This window comes from Siphateles boraxobius, unplaced genomic scaffold (genome assembly GCF_051911475.1).
Source record: "Siphateles boraxobius isolate OS27281-9 unplaced genomic scaffold, OSU_SipBor_1 191, whole genome shotgun sequence".
Lineage (NCBI taxonomy): Eukaryota > Metazoa > Chordata > Actinopteri > Cypriniformes > Leuciscidae > Siphateles > Siphateles boraxobius.
The window spans coordinates 127,194-152,619 of record NW_027508801.1 but is presented as its reverse complement, the minus strand read 5'-3'; the positions used below and the strand labels follow the sequence as shown (position 1 = coordinate 152,619).

The 25,426-nt window shown below is 38.0% G+C and overlaps 1 protein-coding gene across 7 annotated transcripts in view; it reads left to right on the top strand.

Annotated features, from left to right (window-relative positions):
* Positions 1 to 25,426, top strand: part of znf609a (zinc finger protein 609a) — a 157,299-nt gene that overhangs the window by 85,682 nt on the left and 46,191 nt on the right. The window contains exon 1 of one of the 7 annotated variants that reach the window (XM_077235430.1): positions 14,222 to 14,331. The exons of the other annotated variants lie outside the window; for them this stretch is intronic. Within the exon in view, the coding sequence (XP_077091545.1) occupies positions 14,281 to 14,331 (51 nt within the window). The 5' untranslated portion in view covers positions 14,222 to 14,280. Of the gene's footprint in view, positions 1 to 14,221; positions 14,332 to 25,426 lie in introns of those variants that run through there. 7 annotated transcript variants of the gene reach the window in all.

Below are 25,426 nucleotides of genomic sequence, written 5' to 3'. Positions count from 1 at the left end.
TTCAGGCTCTCTGAGAGTTTGCTGCTCGTCTCACCTCATCTCTCTTGACAGGACCCAAACTTTACCGCCAGACAAACAAAAAGTTCGGAGAAATGCTGTATGAATTCTGAAGAAAGATGGCAGAGCTTTGTTTATAACCATTGTTCCCCCTATTCTTTATCTGAGTTTTTTAACCTTGATTTGCTTTTAGATGTCATTTAGTGTTCATTTAAATCTTTTTTTGTGCATTGAAGAGATAACTACAAACATCAGGATAAATCTTTTTTTAGGGAAATTTTCTTTTTCTCTCAAAAGACATTTTCTTTTTCTCTCATAATATGCATTTGCATGCTTGCACAAAATATGTGTCAGGTGACATATTTTGTGCAAGCATGCAAATGCATATTATGCAAATCCTTGGGCCTCCCCCTCTCCATGTTACATTTCACCACCGAAAAAGTACCAAAATGTACTATAGTAGTACCACATTATTCTTTTAAAGTGCTTTATTGAAAAAAATACCATCGTATATGAATATATTATGTTCCATGGTAAGTGATGCAATCACTCTTTGTCTATCACTCTAATTTCTAATCGCGATTACGGATGCCAGGATTATGTAATCATTCAAAGCCGCGATTACATAAAGTCCACTTATATTATTCTGCATGCTTAAGAGGTGTGTTTAGAGAAATTTACGTTGTGAGGCGAATCACGACTACTTCAGGGAACTACCAGTGACGTAAGTGTACGCTGATTGGTCAAACACACGAAACACCAGCACCCACCTTTTTTATTTACTTAATCCATGAACTAACTCTACGAACATGGGAAACATTGATAGATGGACCTCTCAACCTTTACGCTTAGGAGAAAATCCAATGCAAGTTTGAGGGGACCAAGCGAAACATGATTAGGCTATGTATTTCTGCTCAACTAGCAACACTGGAGATCAACCGCACGGCAAACGCAAATACTTTCATATACGGTCTACTTTGAATAACAGTTCTATCTAATAACGTATTAGACATGACTGTTAAACATATCGAAAACTAATGAAGATGGAGAATGTGTGCTCAGGCTCTGCCATTCTCAGCGCCGTCAAAATAAAAGTCCTCCTCGCCGTCAAAATGAGTCACAACAACAAGCGTGGCTTACGTCACTTCAGAGTTCATACTGGTGGTGCGAATGCAACCAGGGAAACGACCACATTAGTTCTCGGGGAATCACCTTGTTGACTAGAACTACCCAGTGCGAAAGCCCCTATTATTATACCATGCATATTTTTATTTTTACTCACTAAAAGAAGCAACCAAACCAATGTATAGTTGACATTTGAGGCTTAATGCTATAGAAAAGCAATACAAGTTTTTTAGGAAGTTTTTTCAGCTTGTTTTTAATTTGATATAAAACTTGTTATGCAGTTGCTTCAAACAATGGTATAAAGCTATTCAAAACACCATTCAATGTAAATTGTGATAATAGTAATACATTTAAATTTATTTTTTTATTTTTTTACTTTTCTCTTCCTTTATTTAAATTTCAAGGGAATAATCGACAATTATGATTTTTGTCATAATCGTGCAGCCCTTTCGGGTTTTTAAACTGTCTTTGAACTTTTCATTTGTGTCAGTGACCTATTTGTTTTTTTGGTCTGTGTTTCATTTCTGTCAGACCTTTGGTTAACCTGTTACTTGCTCTGCATTTTGCAGCCATGCAGTTTAAAGTGTTGTGCTGATGATCTATTTGTGAGAGGTGAAAAAATAACTTTCAGTATGACTGTGTTGCACAAATCTGAAAACCCTGGTTATTCTCACTGCTTTTCCTCAATGCTATCTATCTGTCCCTTCTCTCTCTTACTTAATTGTCCTTGTATCCGTAAGGCCCTGAAGGTGCAGTCGGGGGGGGAGGAATGAAGGGATTTATGAGGTGTTAGCATGAAGGGGCCCCCCGGCCTCCTGTGTACAGTGTGTTAGGGAATGTCAAGCGTTCTGTGAACTGCGTTGCTGCGAGAGCCATTGCACTCAGTGACTGCTCAACTGTGGAATGTGTTTTCAGTCCACGGTTCAAACCTGTGTGTCCATGTAGTTCCTGAGCTAACACCCTGAACTGTGAAACAGAGAGGCTGTCTTTGTCTGTTTCTTGAAGAAAAACACATCAATTGTTAACCGCTGCAACAAAGTGCAGTGTGACAGAAGCCACCGCTTTGAAAAGAAGATTTGTTACAGTTTGAGAAAAGCTGAATGCTTCAGAAGGACTGCACTGCACCCCTCGATCCATTCAGATTTCCATGTGATTGCCGTTAACCTCCCCTCACTTTCCCCAACCCAGCCAGTATCTCTTTTTTTCCAAATCCTCATCTTCTCCTCTCCACCTATTCGATGGCTTTTTGCTGAGGATTAAACAAGGGGTGCTTTGGTTCCCACTTGGGGAGCTGTGTAGGGGCTCGCGTTCCTGCAGCCCTTCATCAACAGCAAGCTGGGACACAAAGCGGGCATGTGTTCTCTGCCAAGGGTCCTGATGGCATTTCTGGGCCTCTGAGTCTCTCTGGATTATTGCCCTGGAATCTGGCTTCCTGGAAGCCGCTAGCCAGACGGGGCCCCGTCAGTGGTACCTTGTTACATGCCCGGCCATCCATCTGTAGACTCTCTATCACGCTATTGTGAAGAGGACCCTGTTCCGATACGGCATGGAAATTCAGGTATCTGCTCAATGTTTTTATTTTTCCCAAAAAGTTACCCCAACAAATGGACACTTAAAGGAGCCATGGATCAGAGCCTTATATCAAATGTCTGCAAGACATATGTATCTATGGTTACCATCAGACATAGACGAGTTTCTGAGAGGAGTGGAGGTGAACTAACTCTTAATTCGGTTATGCAGAACTGAACCAGAAGAACCTGTATAATGAATTCCATATCGTTGCCTAAATCTGGAGTTTAGACAGTCCTTGCTTCAAGATTTCTTATCTGTGATTGGTGACTGATTTTTTTTTTTTTTAAATCGATTGTAAATCCAGGTTTCATATGGCCCTCACACATTGTGCATCTTCTGGAACTTTATTTGGCTGAATTTATTGCCCTTATAATGAAAAAAATTATAATTTACCTTTAAAAGTTTCAAATGCATTACCTCAGGTTTTCTCCAGAATTCTGCAGAGAAGAGTTTACAGCACTTGGCCAAGGTTTCATGCCTGGCATAAGAGGGGAGGGTTTGACCCCACAAATCACCACAAAGTTGCTTCCACCTTGGGCAGGGAAAGCAGTATTCCCACATCTTTACCCTTGCATGTGTTCTGAAAAACCAGCAGCACCGCCTCCCACATAATATTTGACATTCTTGCGTTTCATCAGGCTCTGCCGGTTGGTTTGAGGAGGATTTGTCCTTATTAGATACCCAGAGAGCCCTGTGGTTAAAACCACAATCATATTTCCCTACCATTCCTGGCAGAGCAAATGTGCTGAGCCCTAAAAGATGGGCCACCTGTCATCATTTGTGCCTGAATTAACTTGTCTTATTTATGGTCCTGTAGGTCAAAACTGTTTTGGATGCAGCCGCTCTGAACCCCAACGTCTGAATTCCCAGAGTGTTTTCAGAAGTCTTCAGCCAGTACATATTCCTGGCTCTTTTACTTAAAATTCACTCTTTCGCGCTCTTTCCTCTCTCTCTTTGAGTCAGAATTGATTGAAAGCATCTCTCTCACTCCTGAAGTGCTTGCCTGCAGGCTTCCCTCCAGAGTACACTTAAGGACTTTTCCACTCCTTCTGACAGGCACCAGTAATCAAGTCCTTGTCCTGATCCAGGAAACATGTATTGGTATTCAGGCCCTGCTGTCTCTCTCTGGCTGCCGCTGAGATCGAATCAGCATGCTGGTAATTCATATTCGAGACTGTCCTCATACTGCACCCTTCCCTGAGGAACAGTCATAATAAATCCAGGCAATTCATCAAAGTTCTGTAGATCTCCCTATCTCAGCTTGGGAAAAAATGGAGATGTTTGGACACATACGCCAGATTCGGCTCAAATTCTGTTCATTGTGCGGTGGGAGAAATGCTTCGATGTGTGAATTTTATTAGCCCTCATCTGGAGTGACAGGCAAAAGTAGCTCTTCTTTGTTAATCACATGGATTAAAGATATATTAAAGAATCTTATTTGACATGGATTAGCATCATTGCAGTTAGGAGAGGGATAATGAGTAAGAAAATGCCTGAGGGCTGGAAGAAGATACTTTCCATTTCTTCTCCTAATGCTTGTTTTTTTAGGTTCATCAGCATTGTATATTTTACAGGTGCTATGGTTTCCTCTTTTTCTCTAGGTGAGAATTTGTGTGTATGGACTTAAAGGGAGGAATTCAACCAAAGGTACCTAGGCTCATTTGTCATGCTAGTAAATGAGCTCAAACACTACAAAAATCAAGGAACAGTTATGACAAGTGAAAATCTGTCTGAACGAGAGACCATTTTCCAGACTATAAAGACCTGCCATTATTAGCAAAGTCTATTTGAAATTTGATAGTTTTCTTGTTGGTCATTTAGCTAATGCCTTTGTACAGCTATTTTCTAGTTCACAAATTCAACTCCTGTGGTATGACGATAACAGTATCATAAATGTTTTCATCTTTATCTCAAATCAGGCAAACAGAAAACACTTTTTCAGGTCAACAAACAGAGCTGTTGGTCACTGTTTGCATGTCTGCATCCAGCTAACAACTTCAATAACAATGATAATCAACCTAAGAAGGAAGAGCTGTTTTTCATTGTACAATGTGTGACTTTGTTTGAAATAACTACAGGAGGTGCAACAAATAATGACCCTTTAGCCTCGGAAAGGCCACATCAAAGTCCTCAAAGTCTGTTTTGGAAGCAAGCCAGACTCTCTCACTCTTTCTCTCACTCTTTCTCTCTCTCTCTCTCTCTCTCTCTCTCTCTCTCTCTCTCTCTCTCTCTCTCTCTCTCTCTCTCTCTCTCTCTCTCTCTCCCTCTCTCTCTACCCCTCTCTGTAATCTCTTGTTCACCTCTTCACTGAGTGCAAGAAGGCACTCTGGGTTCTCATTTTCTAGTCTCTCTGCCCTGCAAATTGATCCCTTGGCTCTGGATGAAATGGTGGAGCTGCCGAGTTCTCAGATAAAACCCCTTTTCCTCTTAAGGATCTGCCTCACAAAAGGAAATTGGGTTTTTATTCTGAGCCAAGAGAGTTGCGTGCAGATTGCAGTGTTTCATGGCTGAGCTGTAAGAGTTACTTCTAGCATTTACAGGTGATTATGACCTTAACCAGATTTCCAGAGCATAGTCAAACAACAGAGGCTCTGGAATTGGTTATCCAATTATCAGCTCAACCCAGACAGGAGTTTTAGGAAAACCAAGAATATCCCAACTTGAGCTGGATAATTTACAACCTCTTGACTTGAGTTTGGCAAAGTTTGAGATCTCCTTTTGCTATACATGCATTTAAAATTCCTTTGGAATCATTGGATGTCAGATTAATTAACAAAAATCTTGGGTAACACTTCATTTTACAGTACGTGCACTTTCAATGTACTTGGAGTGTTCTTACCACAAAAGTAATGAGTAGTGTAAGGTAACTACATGGTTTAAGTTAAGGTTTAGGGGTTTGGTTCAGGGTTAGTACCTAGTTAGTGTCATTACTACAATAAGTAAATAGTATGTTTATGCGAAACAGGACTGTAAAACAAAGTGCTGCCAAATCTTGTTATTTTTAACCCCATCAGTAGTTTTTTAATCTTATGTTTTGTTTTTTAAAATCAATAACAAAAGTGTTCAGTGGATGCAACACCTTCCCATTATTTCATGGGCTGTTGAATCTGGGCTCAAGTGGGTGGCTAGCTCTGCAGTGTTCTCCATTGTCATAACTTCTCTCTTTCCCCTCCACTTTCTTTCTCACCCCTTTCTGCCTCCACCTTCCCTCCTCCCGTCCTCTCTCATTTAGTTTTATCTGGGCATTAGCAGCTTAAGTGCTTGAACTAACGAGGTCATCAAACGGAGGCTTCTCTCTGAGAAAGGCGAGAGTGTGAAAGAGTATTTCTCATTTTAGAGTCCATATGGTGGATACTAGTGCTGGGCGGTATACCGGTTCATACCGAAAAACCGGTGTATATTTTTGTTAAGATATTAATTTTTAATATACCGCCATACCGATGTATTTAATTACACAATGTTCGGAACGAACGTTACGTTGCGCCGCGCGACACTGTTTCAGACGGACCCTTCACAATGTTGCACTTCTAAGCAGCGAGGCGAGGGTAAACAGCAGTTTTCTTTTACTGTCTATGGGTAAACAGCAGTGCTCTGGTGTTACGTTACAGGGAAGATGGATGCTGCAGAACTATGGCGTTATTTTCCTGTCAAATGTGGAGAGCGCATTATTGTAGCGCGAAAGTACATTAATATAATGCGCGAGTGCGAATCAATCTGCTCGCGCGCTGAATATAATGTGCCACGCTCTCACGCCGCTCAGTTGGTCTACTTTCTCTGGGCTCGTTCAGAGAATCCTGCACTTAAAACGTGTTCAGTGCAATCGCAAATCTCTCCTCTTCCCCAGCAAACAATTTGAGGTTATAAGAACGTTTTCAGAACGTTCCCATTAAGTTATAAAAACGTTATTTCTGAATGTTCTAGGAACATTCAAAACGTCCAGTTTTTAGACGTTGTATTAACGGTATTTCTTGGTTATAAGAACTTTATTCAAAACTTTATAAGAACGTTCAATTCTCCCGTTATAAACGTTGGATTAACGTTCTTGCTTGGTTATAAGACATCATTCAAACGTCATTAGAATGTTAAATTCTCCCGTTATATAAACGTTGTATTAACGTTATTTCGTGGTTATAAGAACGTTATTAGAACGTTAAGAAATAACAATTTTAGGTTATACTGGGCGCTATTCTATTCTACAATATACCACTAATGACAGTAAAATAGACCATCCTAAGTCAATTTACTGCAGTAATTCCTCTCTCAACCAGTAGAAAATGCTTTGAATACCTGATTATGCATGAAAAAAAAAAACTCATAAACCAGAAAACTGGCATCATTTTGAAAAAAAAAAACGTGATTGAAATTTTTGGTCAAACTGCCCAGCACTAGTGGATACCCAAGAGTATTGCGGGCACGGGTCTACTCAAGGGTGTTGTTGACGGCATCCACCAAAGAGCTTTGTCAAAGGATGCTCATGGTTTGGTGAAACCACACACAAATGCTTATCTTCACTCCCAGTTCCTCTTCATGTTACCTGTCACTCATGAAGTAGAAAACATTCTTGGACTTGATGGGCTGCTAGTATTTACGTAATGATAATTGTAAGGATCGTCGCTGAATTTACAGGGAACCTGCAGACCTTAATCTCCCTCTTACTTTCTCTCTCTTCATGCTCCTCTGAGCACAGTTTGCTCAGGGTTTGTCCTTGCCTGCTAAAAGTATTTAGACTTCACTTCACTCCTCTGAATGCAAACATTTGAGTGCATGCAAAGCGTTAGCCAGTGTCAGATTCACGTCAGATTGTCATTGTCTTTGTTGAGAATGGGTCATTGGATGTTGTTTGAAATCTGGTTGATATATTAGGCCTGTAGTAAGATAAGAGTTGATATTTCTGTTCGATGCACTCCATAGTCCTGATCCAAGACTCCTGGTTGCCTACACTAAACTGCTTTAGTTAAAGAAGACCCATCGTGATATTTGTACATGTATTATCAATAAAGGAGCTTGTTGCTACTGGCTAATGTTATTTGGTGTTATTCGCTGACTGATGATGGGTAGTCATGTTTTCCTGTGTGGATGAAAGCAGAGGGATAAGTCTCTTTCTATTTCTCATTACCCTTCTATGCCTCACACTCCCTCTCTGGGAGTTTGCCCCTCCTTCCTGCTTGGTTGAACAGTAACAGGAAGCCTTTGAGAGGCTATAAATAGTTTGGGCTCTCTCCTCCTCCATTTTTCTCCTTCCCTCTCTCTAAATCCCTGCAGATGGCTCACTGTAAGTGACAGGTCCGTCGTTGACTGAGGATGCAGTATTAACCCCCCTGTAGCCCAATGCACACCAGCAGGGTCGGCTGACTGCCAGACCCAGCAGATAAACTCTGCCTGAAGTGCTTCTCCAAGCCCTGCCAAATCAAAAGCACCTTGGGAGCTTTTTCCCCCTCTACCCCTTCACTCCTCCTGCTGTTGGGCGAACAAGAAGTGTCCTTGTGCCACAGCTCTCAAAATTCAAGAGTGGTGTCAGTTACTCAGGGATCCTTTAGAGAGAGAGAGAGCTGTTTGTGTAGGTGGGGAAAAAAGGAGGAAAATAGAGGAAGGACAAGGTGGAAGGTGAAGTAAATCGAGAATGTGAGCGGAGAGAAAAAGAGGGAGGTTGTTTTTTTGAAGTCTGTGGTTCTCAAGCCGATTTGACAGGTAAGCTTGTGGTTGTTAAAGACAGGTTGCAGCAAGTTTGTGTGTTATGTAAGGTCTGGCAGCTGAGATTTGTGGTGGGGCGGAAATAGTATCACGGTCTAAGGGTCAACTCCGCCTTGCATGACATGTCCTCCCACTTTGGCCTCTCTTGTTCGGTCTCTTTTTTTCCCTTTTGCCTTCCAGCCAAATTTTACTTCAAATAATGTTAATTAATTTTATAACCATGAATAATTTTTATTCTTGACTCTGAACCTCAGAAGACAATGCTTTTTCACTATTACTCCTTTTTTTATCATTAGCAGCTTGCTTTAAACTGATTTAAAGGGTTTGACCCCTAAATCTGTTTTTTATTTTAATGTTGTTTGTAGTTTGACTAATTTCTAATGTTTCCTTTTATAGCATCGTGCATGGATTTCCTGATTCCACCATTGTTTTGCCTGCATTTCACAACATAGCAGAGTTATCTTAATCGTAATCTGCTATCATCCCCTGTCCTCTTCGTGGATAAACTCAATGTGTGCCAACATTCAAGCTGTTGAGTTCAGGGTTGTTTGTTCAGTCAGATGCCTTAGGCTTTGGATGCAGGTCGCTGCTGTTAACCTTGTGCCGTCTCAGTTCTCCTGATTAGCAGATATCTGGCAACAGCTGGAATGAATGTTATTTAGTGCCCGTTTTTCGTTGCTGACTAAGAGGCATGTGCGCAGTCAAAACAAAAGCAGACCAGCATACTATTTAGCAGAAGTGGATCTGGAGAAGTCTTTTTTTTTGTACTGGGACCCATAAAACTATGTTAGACATGTTAGATGTTATTTGTACAGCCTTTTATCAAGCATTCCCCAGTCATCTTATCAAAATCCTAACATCAAACGCTATTGGAACCAGTTGTTAGTCAGGTTTCTCATGCAGTTTACATGAGCACTATGCATCATTGAATTTCTGCCTATGTAGGGTGATCAAGATCAGTTACTTACGATGTTACTTTTCAGTTAGGATGCACCCTTAGAAGATGGCTACCTATTATGGCTGCTTGATTATAGCAAAAAATCATAATTATTTTTGGTCAATATTATAATCTTGATATAATCTTGATTATTTAAAATAATAATTTATGGGCGATATAAGTCTTATTTCTCAATATGATTCATTTTTAAATACAGTGAAATTTCACAATAATTGATGCACAAAAATTCCAAACAAAATGGACAAATAACTACAAGAGAGTGAAAATACAAATTAAATAAACCGTGTGTAAAGTTTTTCTAGAATTAGTTAGTAACAAAAAAATTTAATCAAATAAACTGTAAAATAGCATTGCATATACCACTGCATAGTCTTACAGTACACATTAAATATAGATTAATCCTTATTAAAGCTACTAAAGATGTTCAGTCAAGATCAAAAATCTAGGCTAATGCATGGATCCAATATACTGTTACACGTTTCTTCCTCAACTGTGTACGTTTACTGAAGACATTTACGGGAATACTCTCCAAAAATGCATTTTGACTTTTTGTGTACTCGTTTAGGCGTGAATCTGAAGCCCATTTGCTTATCCGCATTCGGCTCCAACTCGGACCTCGCACACAGAGTCTTTTTTGCGGCTTAATTCGCTTTTCATAACACTGTGTAATATCAGGCCCGTCCCTCAGTTTAGCAACAGTAGAGACTGCATTCTGCACCGCTTATGTGGCGATTTGGATGTTAAGTCTGGGCTTTTAGGAACGAAAGCGCACCACTGTCAAGTAAAGTGCATTGGACTGAAAGCTTTAGCAGCATAATAATCGTTTTACCCCTATTATCTTATTTTCATAATCGTTGGAAGCCAAAATCGAAGAATTGATAATTTTATTACGAAATCGAAAATCATAATAAAATTACTATTAATTGCACAGCTCTACTACCCATTTAGGATTAAAATGTTCATTACAGATCATTGGTTATTGACGAATAGGATTGCAAATGATATTAAATCTGAAATCTGTTTGTGATTGTTGGCATGTGCTGGGATGTTATCCAACATTTAGACAAGTTAATCTCCTCTGGTACTTTCTAAAGCTAACACCAGTTCCCTGTTCAGTCCACATTGCCAAATTCCAAGAGCTGTTTCTTCTCCTCAGTCCCTCAGGGCTTCTTATCTACATCGGCTCTCTCTTGACCCACCCTGCCCTCCTTCCACCCCCTACTGCTAGTGCACCAGTGACTGACCTTATTATTGTAATCGGCTCTGCATATATGGAATAACCTGAGGTCGTGTGGGCAGGACTTGGTTGGGAGAGAAACCTGGGGGTGGTCCTGTAGTTTCCATAGTGCAGATTGAACTTTGGAAACACATTCAGTTTTGTGGCCTACAAGTTTTTTCTTCAGCAGTTTAAATGCGTAACTTCTGAAAATCTGGACTTGAATTGGTTTTTTTTGTGACTAATGTGTAGTGGGGGTTCGTAAGCAATTTGAACTAGAAGTGTTTTTCTGTTTTTTGCTGACTCATTCCACTTACGCCTACAGCTTAAATGGTGCAAAACAAACTTTTAGATACCAGAGCTTGGTTTTAGTGGTGGAAATTGTCTGAGAGTGAGATCGTGACCTCCATACAGGAATATTTCAGAGATTTTCATTGCTACTTGGGCTTTATGTAGCACCTCGGATCCATTACTGCTATACAAGCTGCACAAGCAATCTCCTGAAACTCATAGATGAAGAAACAAGACTTTGCGAGCTCTAGGTTTGTATCCCACTGTGTATTTGACTGGTTGTGGTCAATTCCATTTCCAGACAGTGAATCAATCCCACTTATTTTAATGAGTTTATACGATTAAATGAATTCCACCTTTTCTTGAAAGGAAGCTTCACCAGGTCTTGCTGAAGCTGAGCGTGTCATGAGCAAGTTTCGGTAACGATCGTGGCCGTTTGGAGATATGGAGTGCGTAAACACGCCGTTTAATGTGCATTTACTTAGAGTTGTTTGTTAGCCTTCACTTTGAATCTCATTTTGTTCCAGACAGCTTAGCGTGCACTTCCTTATGGAATCAATAGATGCTAAGCCGTCCGTTAAAGCTTGTGTGGTTATCAGGCAATCTGAGGTATCTTGCTCTTTCTGGGCAGACTGATGATCTACCATCTGGCTTAATGCAGGTTGTTTTGTCCTGAATAGTGGTATGCTTCAAGAACTAGTTTTTTTTCTTCTTCTTTTTCCCACGCAGGAAACACTATCTTGATTGTTATGCTGTCTGTAGGGGAGATTTTCCTCTCGGGTCTTGCTTACGTCGAGGTCAGATTACTCAGAGCGGTACTTGGCTGTTTTTCTTCTTCTTCTTCTTCAGGCCACACAAACACATCTTCCCCAACACCCCCCCTTTCCCCCTACGCTCTCTTCCACTCGTTTTCTCCTCTCGGATTGTCTGTTTTCACGCATGAAAAGTAAGAGCACCCCAGATGTGAACTGGCGCTGATCCATCTAAGAGAAACTGGGGCAAAAGCAGAGAAAAAGCAGTGTCTACCCTGGAAATACGAGTGCTGTGTTTAGCGTTGTTTTGTTTTAATAATACATTTTTACTCCGTGTCTATACTGACAGTGCTTTGAATTATTGTTGTTTTTGGCGGCCTGTTTTAATTTTAGTTTTAGTCTAGTCTTTGTGTCAAGCTTTCATTTGTTTTAGTCACGTTCATACTCTTTTTAGTCTAGTCAAGGTTCAGTCTACTAAAAGTCTGAGCATTTTAGTCTTATTTTAGTCAGAATTATCCATTACTATTTTCATCTAGTTTTAGTTGATTAAAACTGATGACATTTAGTCTAGTTTTAGTCAATGAAAATGGTATTTTAGACTCTTTTTAGTAATGCAATTCTATTTAACCCAGTCAAAATAGTATGTGATAATGTACGTGATTTTCGTCACGTGTGAAGGTTCGTTGACGACGATATTTAGTCATAATTTTCGTTGACGAAAGCAACAGTACTTTGACTAAAAATCATTTAATATCACTGAGAATTGGAGCGTCAGTGACGCAATAAAGTTGAGAAGCCTACTAGAACGACATCTGATTGTGAACACGATACAAGAAAATATGAGTCGAGACCAGGATTAAAGCTGATCATTCTTCGATTTTCACTTCTACCTTGTTGTGGTTTCTATCAGTGCGTTTCTCTTCAGTAGATCAGATTTAGGAACTAGTCCTTGTCTTGATTGATTTTAACTCACTCTTGTGTTCATTGATCCGTTTGTTGGTTGGATAGATCAGTAAAAATAATTTTAGCCATGTTTTTGTGGTGCGGGTGCAAACTTGTAGGCTTGGTTCTGCTTTGATTTCTTGTTTTAACAGCCCAGATGCGGTTTTAAAACACAACTTTCAACTCAACAGCCTGGAGGTCCAGTGTTAATGTGAAAAGCCCTTAATCTTTATCCGCACTTTGGTGAAAGAGAGCAGCACATCAATTTACATCTGTTACTTATTAAAATGGTAAGATGATTTATTTTTTAACATTATTGCTATATAATATATATAAAAACAAATAGCAACATTAATAAATAATAGTACAATACAGTTGTAGCCGTATACCAAGTGTTTAATACAGTAGTCAGCATTTGAAGTGGATAAAAAAAGCTAATCAAAGTTGTCCTAAAACCAGAACTAGGTTTTGTTTAAAATTCATACATAACTTTGATGAAAGGTTTTGATCCTCTTCAAATGTTGACTACTGTATATCAATTTCTTAACTGCTTGTTTTTGTAGTAGTAAATGTTAGGAAATGCATAGGTGGTAGTGTAACTGATGTGTTACAGTGGGTGTTGTTTTTTCTCACCATCGGCGAGTCTCCATATTTAGCCTTGAGTGTCTGCTGACATACAGAAAACACACACTATTGGTTGCTAGCAACTGCACACAGGTGTTGTTGAGGTTTCCACTCCTTGCTTCCTTTCCAAGACTCTCTCTTTCGGTTGCTCAGCAGATGCACACACACACACACACACACTTTCACATTCACAGCAATGCATGCACACGCGTTCATCTCGCAACGGTGAGACGGATAGAGGCGTCTTACAGGTAAATAGATGCGAGTTGCTTACTTGTGTGAAAACGATGCATACTGAGCTTTTTGTTTCCTGCACATTGCATTTGACATTGTGGTTTTATCAGCCTTCAGACTGTTTGTTTTGTTTCTCAGCGCTCATAATTGCTTTGTTACGTGTGTGTGTGTGTGTGTGTGTGTGTGGCATCTTTCTGTTCTCGCTCTTCCTCCAGGAAAGCTAGAGTCGCTCCTTCGGTTGTTGCTAGGATGTGCATCTCTTATTCTCATAGCAACAGGTGATTTCTCACTGAGAGGCTGTTGCTAAGGGCCGTCGGATAAAGGGAAACTCCTTTGCAATTCATCCCGTTTCCCACAGGGCTCCACTTGGCCTTTCTCCCACTCAATCAGCCGAATCTGATTGGCAACAGGCTCTGTCTTTTCGGAGCCAATCGTAACGTTTGCTTCGACGCAGAGGTATTGAATGTCTCTTGGTGTCATTGTTTGTGGTCTGAACCTTTTCCCCTCTGTGTTTTCATCGATGCAGAGCGTCAAGCTTCTCAGCATGGTTTCCAAAATTGATATTCTGCCTACGCGGCGTTCTGCTCGTGTGGCCAATTGAACCAAATTAACTGTGCATATAACGCTGTCTGTCTGCAGAGCTAACAGTGTGTTTCTGCTGTAGCTGAGGTGTGGTAACGAGGTTTCTGTGGTAAACATGGCTAAAGCGCTCAGACGGCCTCTTCCTGCTCAGTCCTGTTCACCTGTCAGTTCGTCAAACCCCACGCTCTCATAACCAGTCAACAGCCAGACTTCTGTCATGATAAAGCGAGAGAAACGCGCGGAGTGGCTAGTGCTGCTCTTCACCCTGACAGGAAGATAACAAGAAATCCACAGGGATGCTGTTACCAGGAGATGTCAGCCGGAACAACTCTCCATCTCACATCGGGGTATTTGTTCGTTTGATATCTGTACATTTAAAGTGAGCCAAAGGCTGGTTGATTTGTGAAGTTCCCTGTTAGTTTTTTTTCTAGCGGTTGACTGATATTGCAACCAATATTTGGCGGCACTTATTGCTGTCGCGTGAAACATTTTCTGTTTGGCTGATATGTCAGAAGCAAACCTGAATGGTTTTATTTCTTCTGCAGAACACATAATGTTATTTAAAAAAAAAAAAGTAATGTTTTTTTTAGGGATGCACAATAAATCGGCCACATCGGTATCGGCCGATATATGTTAATTTTTAATATTATCGTTATCGACCTAAGACAATTTGGCTGATATATTAAAGCTGATAAATAGTGCATATTTCCTTCAGCTGAGAGACTTCCGATGCGCACTGTTCAACATGATGGTTTTGAATTGCTTGAAATATGATTGGAATCACTTCAAAAAAAAGGAAAATACAGTTCAGTGCAACTTGTGCAGCGCAAGTCTGTCATATCAGCTACATAAAATTATCATGAGAACATTGTAATTGTGTGTTTGGGACATGGCTTTTAATGGTTTTTGTAATCATCCTCTCAAAAATTAGCCTATAAAAAAATTTTATTTAGATTTATCGGTCAATATATCGGTTATCGGCGTTGAAATATAAAGAATTATCGGTATCGGACAATTTTCATATCATCCCTAGTTTTGCATCCCTAGTTTTGTTTTTGTCCATACAGTGTAAGGCAAAGAGGTCCGGTGTTGTTTTACTCTCATGGATTTTCATCGTATAAAACATAGGGATGCACCGAATGTTCGGAAACCGAAATTATTCGGCCGAAAATAGCAAAAAAAACTTTCGGCCGAATAAGTAAAAAGACCGAATAAAATTTACCGAACAAGGACGTTTTTGATGACGCGATCAAATAGTAACCAGCGTAGAGTGAGAGGCGCGCACTTTATAAATGCAGCCAACATGCCCCCTTTGAGCAGATAACAAAAGCTCATCTGTGGCAGACGTTATATTCTTACTTGCAGCGCTAAAGCGTCTTTTAACCCTCTGTAGTTGACAAACGCGCCGCTGCGTTTTGCTGGATTTTTTTCACATAGCAACAAAATAGACATAAATACTCCGTCATTTATGGTCACTTAAATGCAGACTTAAGAAATATGAAAAAATAAACTGTTAAATGTCTACTTGTGTCCACCTACAATCGAAACAAAACTGCTTTTGTAAAATAAAGAAAATAAACAGGGTGTGCTCTCTGCCTCTGTCTCCGTTAACTTTTTTTCCGTAAGCACGTCTCTAAACTTAAACAAAACTCAGCCAATACTAGTCACACAGGCAAAGCCAATATATCATTATAATCATTTGTCTACTTTTAAATGATCTAATTCAAAACGAAAACAAATATTCTGTGTTTATGTAATCTATATGAAAAGAGAGAGATGTCAGTCGTTTCTCAACTCCTTATCTGCTAATCGCCACGGAGATCGCGCGCTATATTGAAACCCAAATGATCTAAGGCAATCCATGCAAACCTGTCAACGCCCACGATAAAGTGTATGTAAACCGCAAAAGTAAGCTTATGTCTAGGACAGTTATTCATTTGTTGTGGGTTCATCCACAATTTTTTTTTTGCACTTTTCAATGCACTTTTTTAGTTACATTCTTTCAGCAGTTATAGGCCTAACATAGTCTATTCAAGAAGGGGGTCTTCAAAGATGGCCATATAAAAATATTTTTTATTTTACTAATTTATTTATTTTAAGTTATATTGTGCTTTGTTTAAATAATATCTGCTGGAATGTTAAAAAAATGTCAGTGTTAAATAAATTGTATTTTTGCAATTTTATTCTTTTCTCTGAAAAGCAAGACAAAATAGTAAAAAAATTTGTCTTGCATCCCCATATTTTTACTATTTAATTAAATGCAACGGTGAAAAAATTGGCAAAATAAATGGAAAAAATGTGAAACGCCGCGTTCGGTATTCCTTTCGGCCAAGCGTTTCATTATTATTCGGCTTCGGCCAAGAGTTTTCATTTCGGTTCATCCCTAATAAAACAGTTGAAACATTCTTCAAAATATCATCCTTTGTGATATGCAGAATATATAAAGTTATATGGGTTTGTAACATGAGCGTGAGTAAAAAACGATAGACTTGTCATTTTGAGGTGATCAAGCCCTTTAAGAACGACTGGTATGTTAGTTAGCTTGGCTTCTTCGACGTTAAACAACTGGAAAACTAAATGAATGTGGCACTAAAGGACAAGCATGCGTGTGTATGTTGGCAGACGACATCTCGAGAAACGCTCTGGCTTTAATGAGAGCGATGTCTGTTTTGAATCTCTTCTGAATGTGGGTTATGAAGGAGGGGGAAGTCTGATGGCACTGTTAATGCGGTGACTGACGTTTGTTGTTTTGTTTTTCCTCTCTTTGCTCTTTTGCACTTGTTTCTTTTTGTGGTTCAAGGCATTTTCTTCATTTGAAGATGCTGTTTTGGTTCACAAATGTTTCCTTTGCTCATATTTTCATTTCCCCTCAAGGATTCTCTTTGTGTTTTTGAGCCGTTAAACCTGAAATATGAGGAAAAAAAGGCTGAAAAATCAAATTTTTTGAAATGGAATAGTTTTTTGAACCTTTACACAAAATCATTTTTAAAATTCTAAATGCATGTTTTTTTGAATATCATATTTGATACATCAGGCTCCGATACAGTGAAAATATGAAGGAAAGCAAACTGAGCAAAAATACGCAATTTGGTGCAGATGCTGATATTTACATCAACAAAAATATGAAATTCTGATGATTGTAATGTAAATAAATGAGATCTTTATAACAGTATAGTGAATACATACATAAAATCCATATAAATATCAGTCGTCACAATATCTGCCAATAAGATGATATTTAAATGCTTAGTTTTATGATCAAAGCTCTTAGTTTTAAAACGTATAATGCAATACAACGATGATTGAGAGATGGACAAATAAACCTTCCTCAAAAGCCTGATGATCATATTCAAAACTCATAATTTTTATAGAAAATGATGTCTGTATAATCAAGAAAAACTGCTTCAGTCCAGTAAGTGTTAATCGGGAAATATTACTAACAATATCAAAGTTATTCTTATGTTTACTTTACAAAAATCAGTAAAAATTCACTTCAAAAAGACGTGAAGCACGAGCAATAGGAGGGCGTTTGTGCAATTATACTCACTTTTATTTGCGTAACTCTAAACTATCACTCAAACAACAGGAGGAGGAGATTGTGTGTGACATGCAAATTTCTACTAAATGATCAAAACTTTGCAATCCAATATGATTCGTTAGGCTTTATAGAGTTAAAATGTTAATCTGAACGAAGACGTGTGTGTGTGGATGTTTTTGACCAATCAGCATCCAATTTAATGCTTGTTCTTGTTGACGGTGTAAGTCTCCTGATGATGTTTGCGAGATGCTCGGTCTTGGGCACTTGTGCATGACATGGTTTTATAAATGCGCTTTCGTTCCCGTTGCCCTCACTGGTCAGACCAATGGTGGACATCTCTCTACGTACCAATTTAGAGCCTCAAATGTGGCCAGCGGAGCAGTTTCAAGAGGACACTCGAACTCAAATTACAGGCAGTTTTTGGTTTCCATGAGTCAGATTTTTAGTCATGGGTTAGTACTCTCTCTATAGGCGTTTTACATTTACATTTATGCATTTGGCAGACGCGACTTACATTGCATTTCTAGGTACACAATTACATTCTTATCAGTTCTTGCTTTCCCTGGGAATCGAACCCATGATCTTGGCGTTGCAAGCACCAGCGCTCTATGACCTCTTTTATGAATTTTGAGATATTACAGAATTCAGTCTACGCAAGCCTGTTTAAGTGTTTGGATGCTTGTACAGAGGAAATATTGTTACCTTTCTGATTTGGGGAAAAACAGCTCGTGAACTGAATAAACATTAGTCACATTACCTGTGTGCAAATTACATGAAGTGTCTAATTATATCCCAGTTATTTGTGATCCTGGACCACAAAACCAGTCACATGGGTCAATTTTTTTAAATAAATAAGCTTTCTATTGATAAATGGTTTATGATCGGACAATATTTGTCCAAGATATTACAAGTATTTGGAAATTTGGAATCTGAAGGTGCAATAATATCGAAACATTGAGAAAATCGCCTTAAAGTTGTGCATTTATGTTCGCGATTGTGCAGCATTCACTCACAAAAATAAATGTTTTATAAATTTACGGTACAAAATATCTTTATGGAACATGATCTTTATATCCTAATGATTTTTGGCATAAAAGAAAAATTGATAATTTTGACCCATACAATGTATTTTTGGCTATTGCCACAAATATACCCGTGCGACTCGTGACTGGGTTTATGATCCAGGCTCACATTTGTTTTTTTTAATCAGTCATCCACTTTGAATTTGCCTCTGAACCACGGGATCCTGAATCTGACACCTTCACATTGTGCGTTTAAAGAAAACAGGGCCCGCGAAACAACATAGCATGAGTGCCGTGTTTTGTCTGGCAGTGCCGAAGTGTTTTGGTTAAGCGCTGAAAGCCGCGGCTCTTTCTCCGTTTGTTTGTCAGCCATTGATTGGCTAACAGACTTTGTTTTCTCTCGCAGTGGAATGCAGGTTTTTCTGCAACGATTCTTTCATTCAGGATGTGAGGCTGACAAGAGGATGTTTAAAGTCTCCTAACACCTTTTTCTTTGAGCTTTTCCCCACTTTCTCCCTCCAGCTCTGAACGCGATGCTATCTGTTGTTTACATATCTCGGATTAGCGACGCTAACCTGTAACGCCTCTTAGAGTGAAGTACATCTAAACATAACGTGACGTTTGTTAAACTCTGAGAGGTGTTGATTGATGATTGGTTTAAAGTATCAAGGTTTTTCCTTACATTTTTGCCTATTTGATTGTAATGTTTTGATTTTGCGGCATTGGACTTTACTGTATTAAAATGTAAATAAAGTAATAAACGTTATCGTTTTCAGCAGATAGTGCATTTTGTTTTTGTAATTTATCCATATCAGATAATTTATATGCATCTATTTGATCTATATTCATTTTACCATCATCTAACACTCACTAAAGTTAATATTTTAAAACCGTAATATTAATAAGCGTTAAATGAAATCCTTTACAAATTTAAAAATATATCCTATATCAATTTCTCATGTACTTTACAGTATTATGTTGTGATGTTAAATTCACTTGAAGCATTTAAAACTTTTATTTTAGTATTTACAGTTTTATTTTTTAGACAAATATATTCATTTAATTTTTTTATATTATAAATGATAGATTTATTATATAAAATATTTATAAATAAAAAGTCATAGGATCTTTATAAGCATTATTGTTACTACAACTTTAATGTTGTGCACTTCTAAACTGTATTTCAGTGTTGACTCTCACTCTTAGTGTTTTGCTTTTTTAGACAATTTTATTTTATTATTTTATTGCTCAAATGGTATTCAGACAAGATATTAAAGAATTTCAAACCGTTTTAATCTAAGCAATATCAGTATCAATATATACCATATACTCCCAAATAAAAGTGTAGCATTTAAAATGATAGATTTTAGTGTGTATCTTTTTTTTAATTTATATTTAGTGTATCATATATTATATTTATTGTTTTTGTTTAATTAATATTTTGACAAAATATAATAGTGTTAAACTAATCTAATATAATTTTAATATCATGCACTCCTACATAAAAGCTTTTATATTGCTGCACTAGTTTGCATTTGTTATTTCCCTCTCGCTGTCTCTGTGTTCTCATCGCAGGAGAGAAACATCCCATGTTTTCCACCACGAAGTGCATCTCAAAAGTCTTGGCAGGCGTTCTTGGGTTTTTTCCCTGGTAACGTTGAAGTCATCGAGCGCTCCACCTCTGTGGTCATTCTGTTGTGGCTAGACGTTACTTTTCTCTGCGCGTGAGCATCTGTTATTTCCATCGCCTCTTGCTCACAGTGGAAATGCAGTTCAAGTTAATGTGTGACACTCGTTTAACAGATGTGATTTTCCTCAGACGGGGGCCGAGGCACATCTTGATTTTGGAGGCATGTAAGCTGAACCTAACTCAGATCTAGGGCTTGACATTGAGAATAATGCTCATCTTGGCGAGTATCATCAAAAACGCAGTTGGTAATGTCTGAACGTAAACAGTTTTGAGAAAGTATATGCATATGTCTCAGTATATTGGATCTGTGCATTCACTCTTAAAGTGACGACAGCCTAATATTCCTGCTGCTGTCTGTCATTGATGTTAACAACAAACAACAAAAGAAAATCACTCACTTCTCTTGACTGAATAACTTTAATAAGGATTAATCAATATTTAATATTAGGGCTGCAACGATTTGGGGAAAATGTCATATTGCGATTATTGAGGTCAATATTGCGATTGCGATATAATAAACAAACTCGCTTGGTTCTCAAGGAAAATGCACGCACAGATTAATGATAATGCTGAAATGTGCATTTCTCAACTCAAACTAGCAACAACAACTAAATGCACAGTGTTTTCAAAATTAAAATGGGCCTAATATTTTGTGCAAAATTAAATAATGGCATCTTTGCATTACTGCAAACCTGTTATTGTCTGAATAGTACAATATTATATAGGCTATTATACAATATAATATTATATAAACAGGGACGTTTAAGCAGGATGTGTATTGTGATTGTCAAAACATTTTGTAACTAACAGATTTTTGTTAAGTTTAGTGACAACATGTTACAATGTTTACATGGTACAATAACTGGTTGGCAACTGTTTTTATTATTGCTTGTCTCAAATTTCATGATTTCAATTCAAATCTTGTGATTTGATTCCGATCTTGATTCAGTATCGATTAATTTGGATAAATATTAGCTATAGTAGATGCATGTTAATTTTTCTCAAGAAAAAAAAATGATCTCACCTAATGCTATAAACATACAGAGCCCTGTCAGCTGGTATTATTATTAGAGGTTGAAAATAACTCAAATTAAATATGTGGTATTTACTAGGCTATAATAACAACGTTACAATATTTTAATGATATAGGCTAAGTAAAAATATAATAAATATTTAATATAGTGCACAGATATTTAGCAAAATACTCCTCTCTCTCTGTATATAATTTGTCTAGCCAATAACGTGCGATCATCAAATGGTTTCCCTGAGGTAAATTTAACGTTATGTGACATTATTTTCCAGATGTTTTATTGACCTCTTTCTGCGGTTGTTAAACTTTGATCGATATTATGTATGAGGCTTAAACATTTCGGTAAGTTGTAATGCCTTTAATTAGGCTATTTCATAAAATCGCCATATAATCGTATAGGCTTGACATCGTGATTGCGAATCTTTGTTGTGATTAATCGTGCAGCACTATTTAATATATACAGTGAAGACTATGTAGTGTTGTTAAAAAAAAAAAAATATTATAAAATAAATGGCCCAAGTATCTGGTGTAGCCACGCTTCCCTGTCAGATCCTAATTTTGTAGATTTCTTTCCTTCCCAGACTTCTTTATTTCGTCGTCGTCCTCTAAGGACCAGAGAGATCATTTGCACAGATGAAATGTAACCCATTTAGAGGTTGTCTGATGCGTTCCAGACCCCAGTTCTTCTCCGTTGGCAAGGAAAGGCTCTTTTACAAGCGTCGTCTCAGGTGTCACTCTCGCTTGGGTCGGCCATCCCGTCCACAAGTGGCAGATCATGTGTCTTTCCTGTAGAGGTATTCATTTCACACAATTGTACTTGATAAGTAAAGCCTGTCGTCAGCCCAGATTATGATGTAGTTTTGAGATGATTTAAATGATAGTTTCAGAAAAACGATGGCTAGGCTGGGGGGGGGGGGGGACAGTACCGTGCACGGTTTATTTTTTTGGCTTGGCGTGTCAGTTGTTTGAAAAACTCAATCTTGTGTTAACCGCAGAGTAGGACTCTGAGCTGGGTTAGTGTACACCAAACTTGGAGAGAAACTAAAAGAAAACGAGCGCAGAACCGCTAATGGTGTGCTTCAGACCACAGACGAGGAACCGAGCCAGGGAGCAAACGTTGTTTTTGTTGAACCTCGCCGTCTCTCCCTCTGAGGTTCTGTATTAATTTAGCTCTTGTTTCCAGATCGTTTCCCCCCCTCGAGTCATTCCAGCACACGCTGTGTGACTGTTTGGGGTTAGCGGCGTGTGTTTCTCAGTGCGGATCATACATGCTCAGGCTGTGTTGACACAATCATATATCGGTATACAGATCTTTCTCTATATCGCATGAACAATTTTTCTTTTCTGTTAAAGGTGCAATGTGTAATATTTCTGAGGATCTATTGACAGAAGTGCAATATAAGATCCATAACTATGTTTTCAGTGGTGTATAAAGACCTTGCATAATGAACCGTTATGTTTTTATTACCTTAGAATGAGACATTTATATCTCCATAACCGCGGACGCCCCCTTCTATGGAGGTCGACATATTGTGTGGTCATGTTTCTAGCGTAGCCGACAGCGAACACACAGCGCTACAGAGCGCGTTTCCTCACTACCTTGAACAAGAAGTTTTCAGTGGTGTATAAAGACTTACTTAATGAAACGTTATATTTGTATTACCCTTAGAATGAGCAGTTTCTGTCTACACACACCGCGGGTTCCCGATCATTGAAATGCGCCGACATGTTTCTACGGTGGCCCTAAATGGACAAACGCGTTTCGTTACTATGTTGCTCTTCGTGCAAGGAAGCAAGCTTAGTTCAGTGAATAAAACACTGACACAATGATGAACAAGTAACAATAATATTCGCAATAACATATAGTTTTACTGAATAATTAAGTAAACATAATTTCTTAATTTATCCTTGTAAAGAAACCTAATTGCTGAACTGGCTACTCTCTGCTGTCTCAGACGATGACATCACTTCCTGTCAGCCACCGTAACTTTTGTTGGTTGCAATTCGTAACCTCACCACTAGATGCCGCTAGAAATCACACACTGCACCTTTAAATTAAATCCTTTTGGTTATCTCACAATTTATATCCATTTCTCATATACTGTACATTATAATGTTGTGATTACTAAATTCAGCATTCAAAATTTACCATTTTACTTTTTATTAGGGATGCACGATATATCGGCCATCATATCGGTTATCGACCGATATATGTTAATTTTTAATGTTATCGTTATCAGCCTGATAAGGAAAATTGGCAGATATGTTAAAGCCGATAAATAATGTATTATTTCCAACATGATGGTTTTGAATTGCTTGAAATATGATCAGAATCACTTCAATAAAAAAAGTAATATACTGTTCAGTGCAACATTCGCAGTGAAAGTCTGTGATATCGGCTACATAAAATTATAATGAGAACATTATAATTGTGTGTTTTGGACATGGCTTTTAATGGTGAAGCTTTTGTTTTTTTAAACAGGCTCTCAAAAATCATATAAAAATTTGGATTTATTTAGATTTATTTTCAATATATCGGTTATCGCCTTTCAAATATAAAGAATTAGCAGTTATCGGTATCAGCAAATATTTTTATATCCTTGCATTGTTGTCGTGTTGATATTACAGGCAAGTCTTTTCCATCTGTTTCACCGCATCAGTGGGTCTCACATGACCTTTTAATAGGCCTCGGGTATAGATGTGTGTGTTGTTTGTGTAAACAGGACAGGTGTTTGAATGCTACACCCTCAGTGTAATCCGCCGTAACCCCGTCTGAAGCTGTGTTCAGTTTCTCACTGCCCGACACTGTAGATATTACTGTGCCTTTCATTTAAACATTTAGTGCTACAGGGTTCGTACAAGGTGCTTGACGTACTTTTACTTTTTAAAATTGAAATCCTGGAAAACCCATGACTACCATATTTATGAAAAGGTACTTGAAAAGTGCTTGAATTATTGAAAGACAATAGATGTGAAATTAGTGTTTTATCGATGAAACAATCTTGTCACGCAAAATGAACACTGTAGGCCGTCTGATATAGAGCCATTTTACATGGCTATGAGCGTGATATTGCTCATATAAATATCCAAGCTTTCATTCTTCAGGACAATCATACAGGTGAAACTCGAAAAATTAGAATATAAATTAAATTAAATATAATTTAGTACCATAGGATCCCCTAAAAAAAAAAACGAAAAAAAATATAGTACATTCATTTCATTGAAAAAAAAAAAAAAAAATAATTTCGACACGCGATGAGCCCCGGAGGATTTAATAATTAGCTGTGCAGATTCGGATGCCACAGAAAAGAGAAATGCATTAGAAGCAAGAAAAGCCTGTTTCTTCATTGCATGTCTTGTACCCAGGCGACGGTTTGTTCAAACATATTTCATTTCTATTCATGCATTTGGCTGATACTGTCCTCCAAAGCAACTGGCATTGAATTCATTTGATCAGTTCAGGCATTCCCTGGGAATCTAATCCGTGACCTTGGCATTGCGACCGCCAGCGGCTTTATCACTTCCAGCCGGAGTTCAGTCTGGAGCCGGCGTGATCGAGCTGAGAGTCACGACAGCAACACACGTTTACTCGTCCCTCGTTAACATCCCGCCAGATCTTCCTCTTCTTTCCAGCTTTCTACAGACTTTACATTTTGCTGTGTTGCCGAATACACATTCAGACATGAGGGTGTTTACATTTTAAAGTCAACGTGAAATCAACATTGACCTGTTTTATTTAATACATTTTCTTGTTGTGCATGATTTATATATATATGTACAGGTGCTGGTCATATAATTGGAATATCATTAAAAGTTGTTTTATTTCAGTAATTCCATTCAAAAAGTAGAATTTGGATATTATATTCATTCATTACACATAGACTAATATATTTCAAATGTTTATTTCATTTAATTGTGATGATTAAAACTGACAACTAATGAAAATCCCAAATTCAGTATCTCTGAAAATTAGAAAATGTTATTTATTTTTATATATATATATATATATATATATATATATATATATAAATTATGCAGTTTATACAGTATATGCAAATATTTATTGAATATATACATGCATATGTGTGTATTTATATATACAAAATAATTATACACCATATATATTATGTGAACACAAACTTTTATTTTGCATGTGATTTAT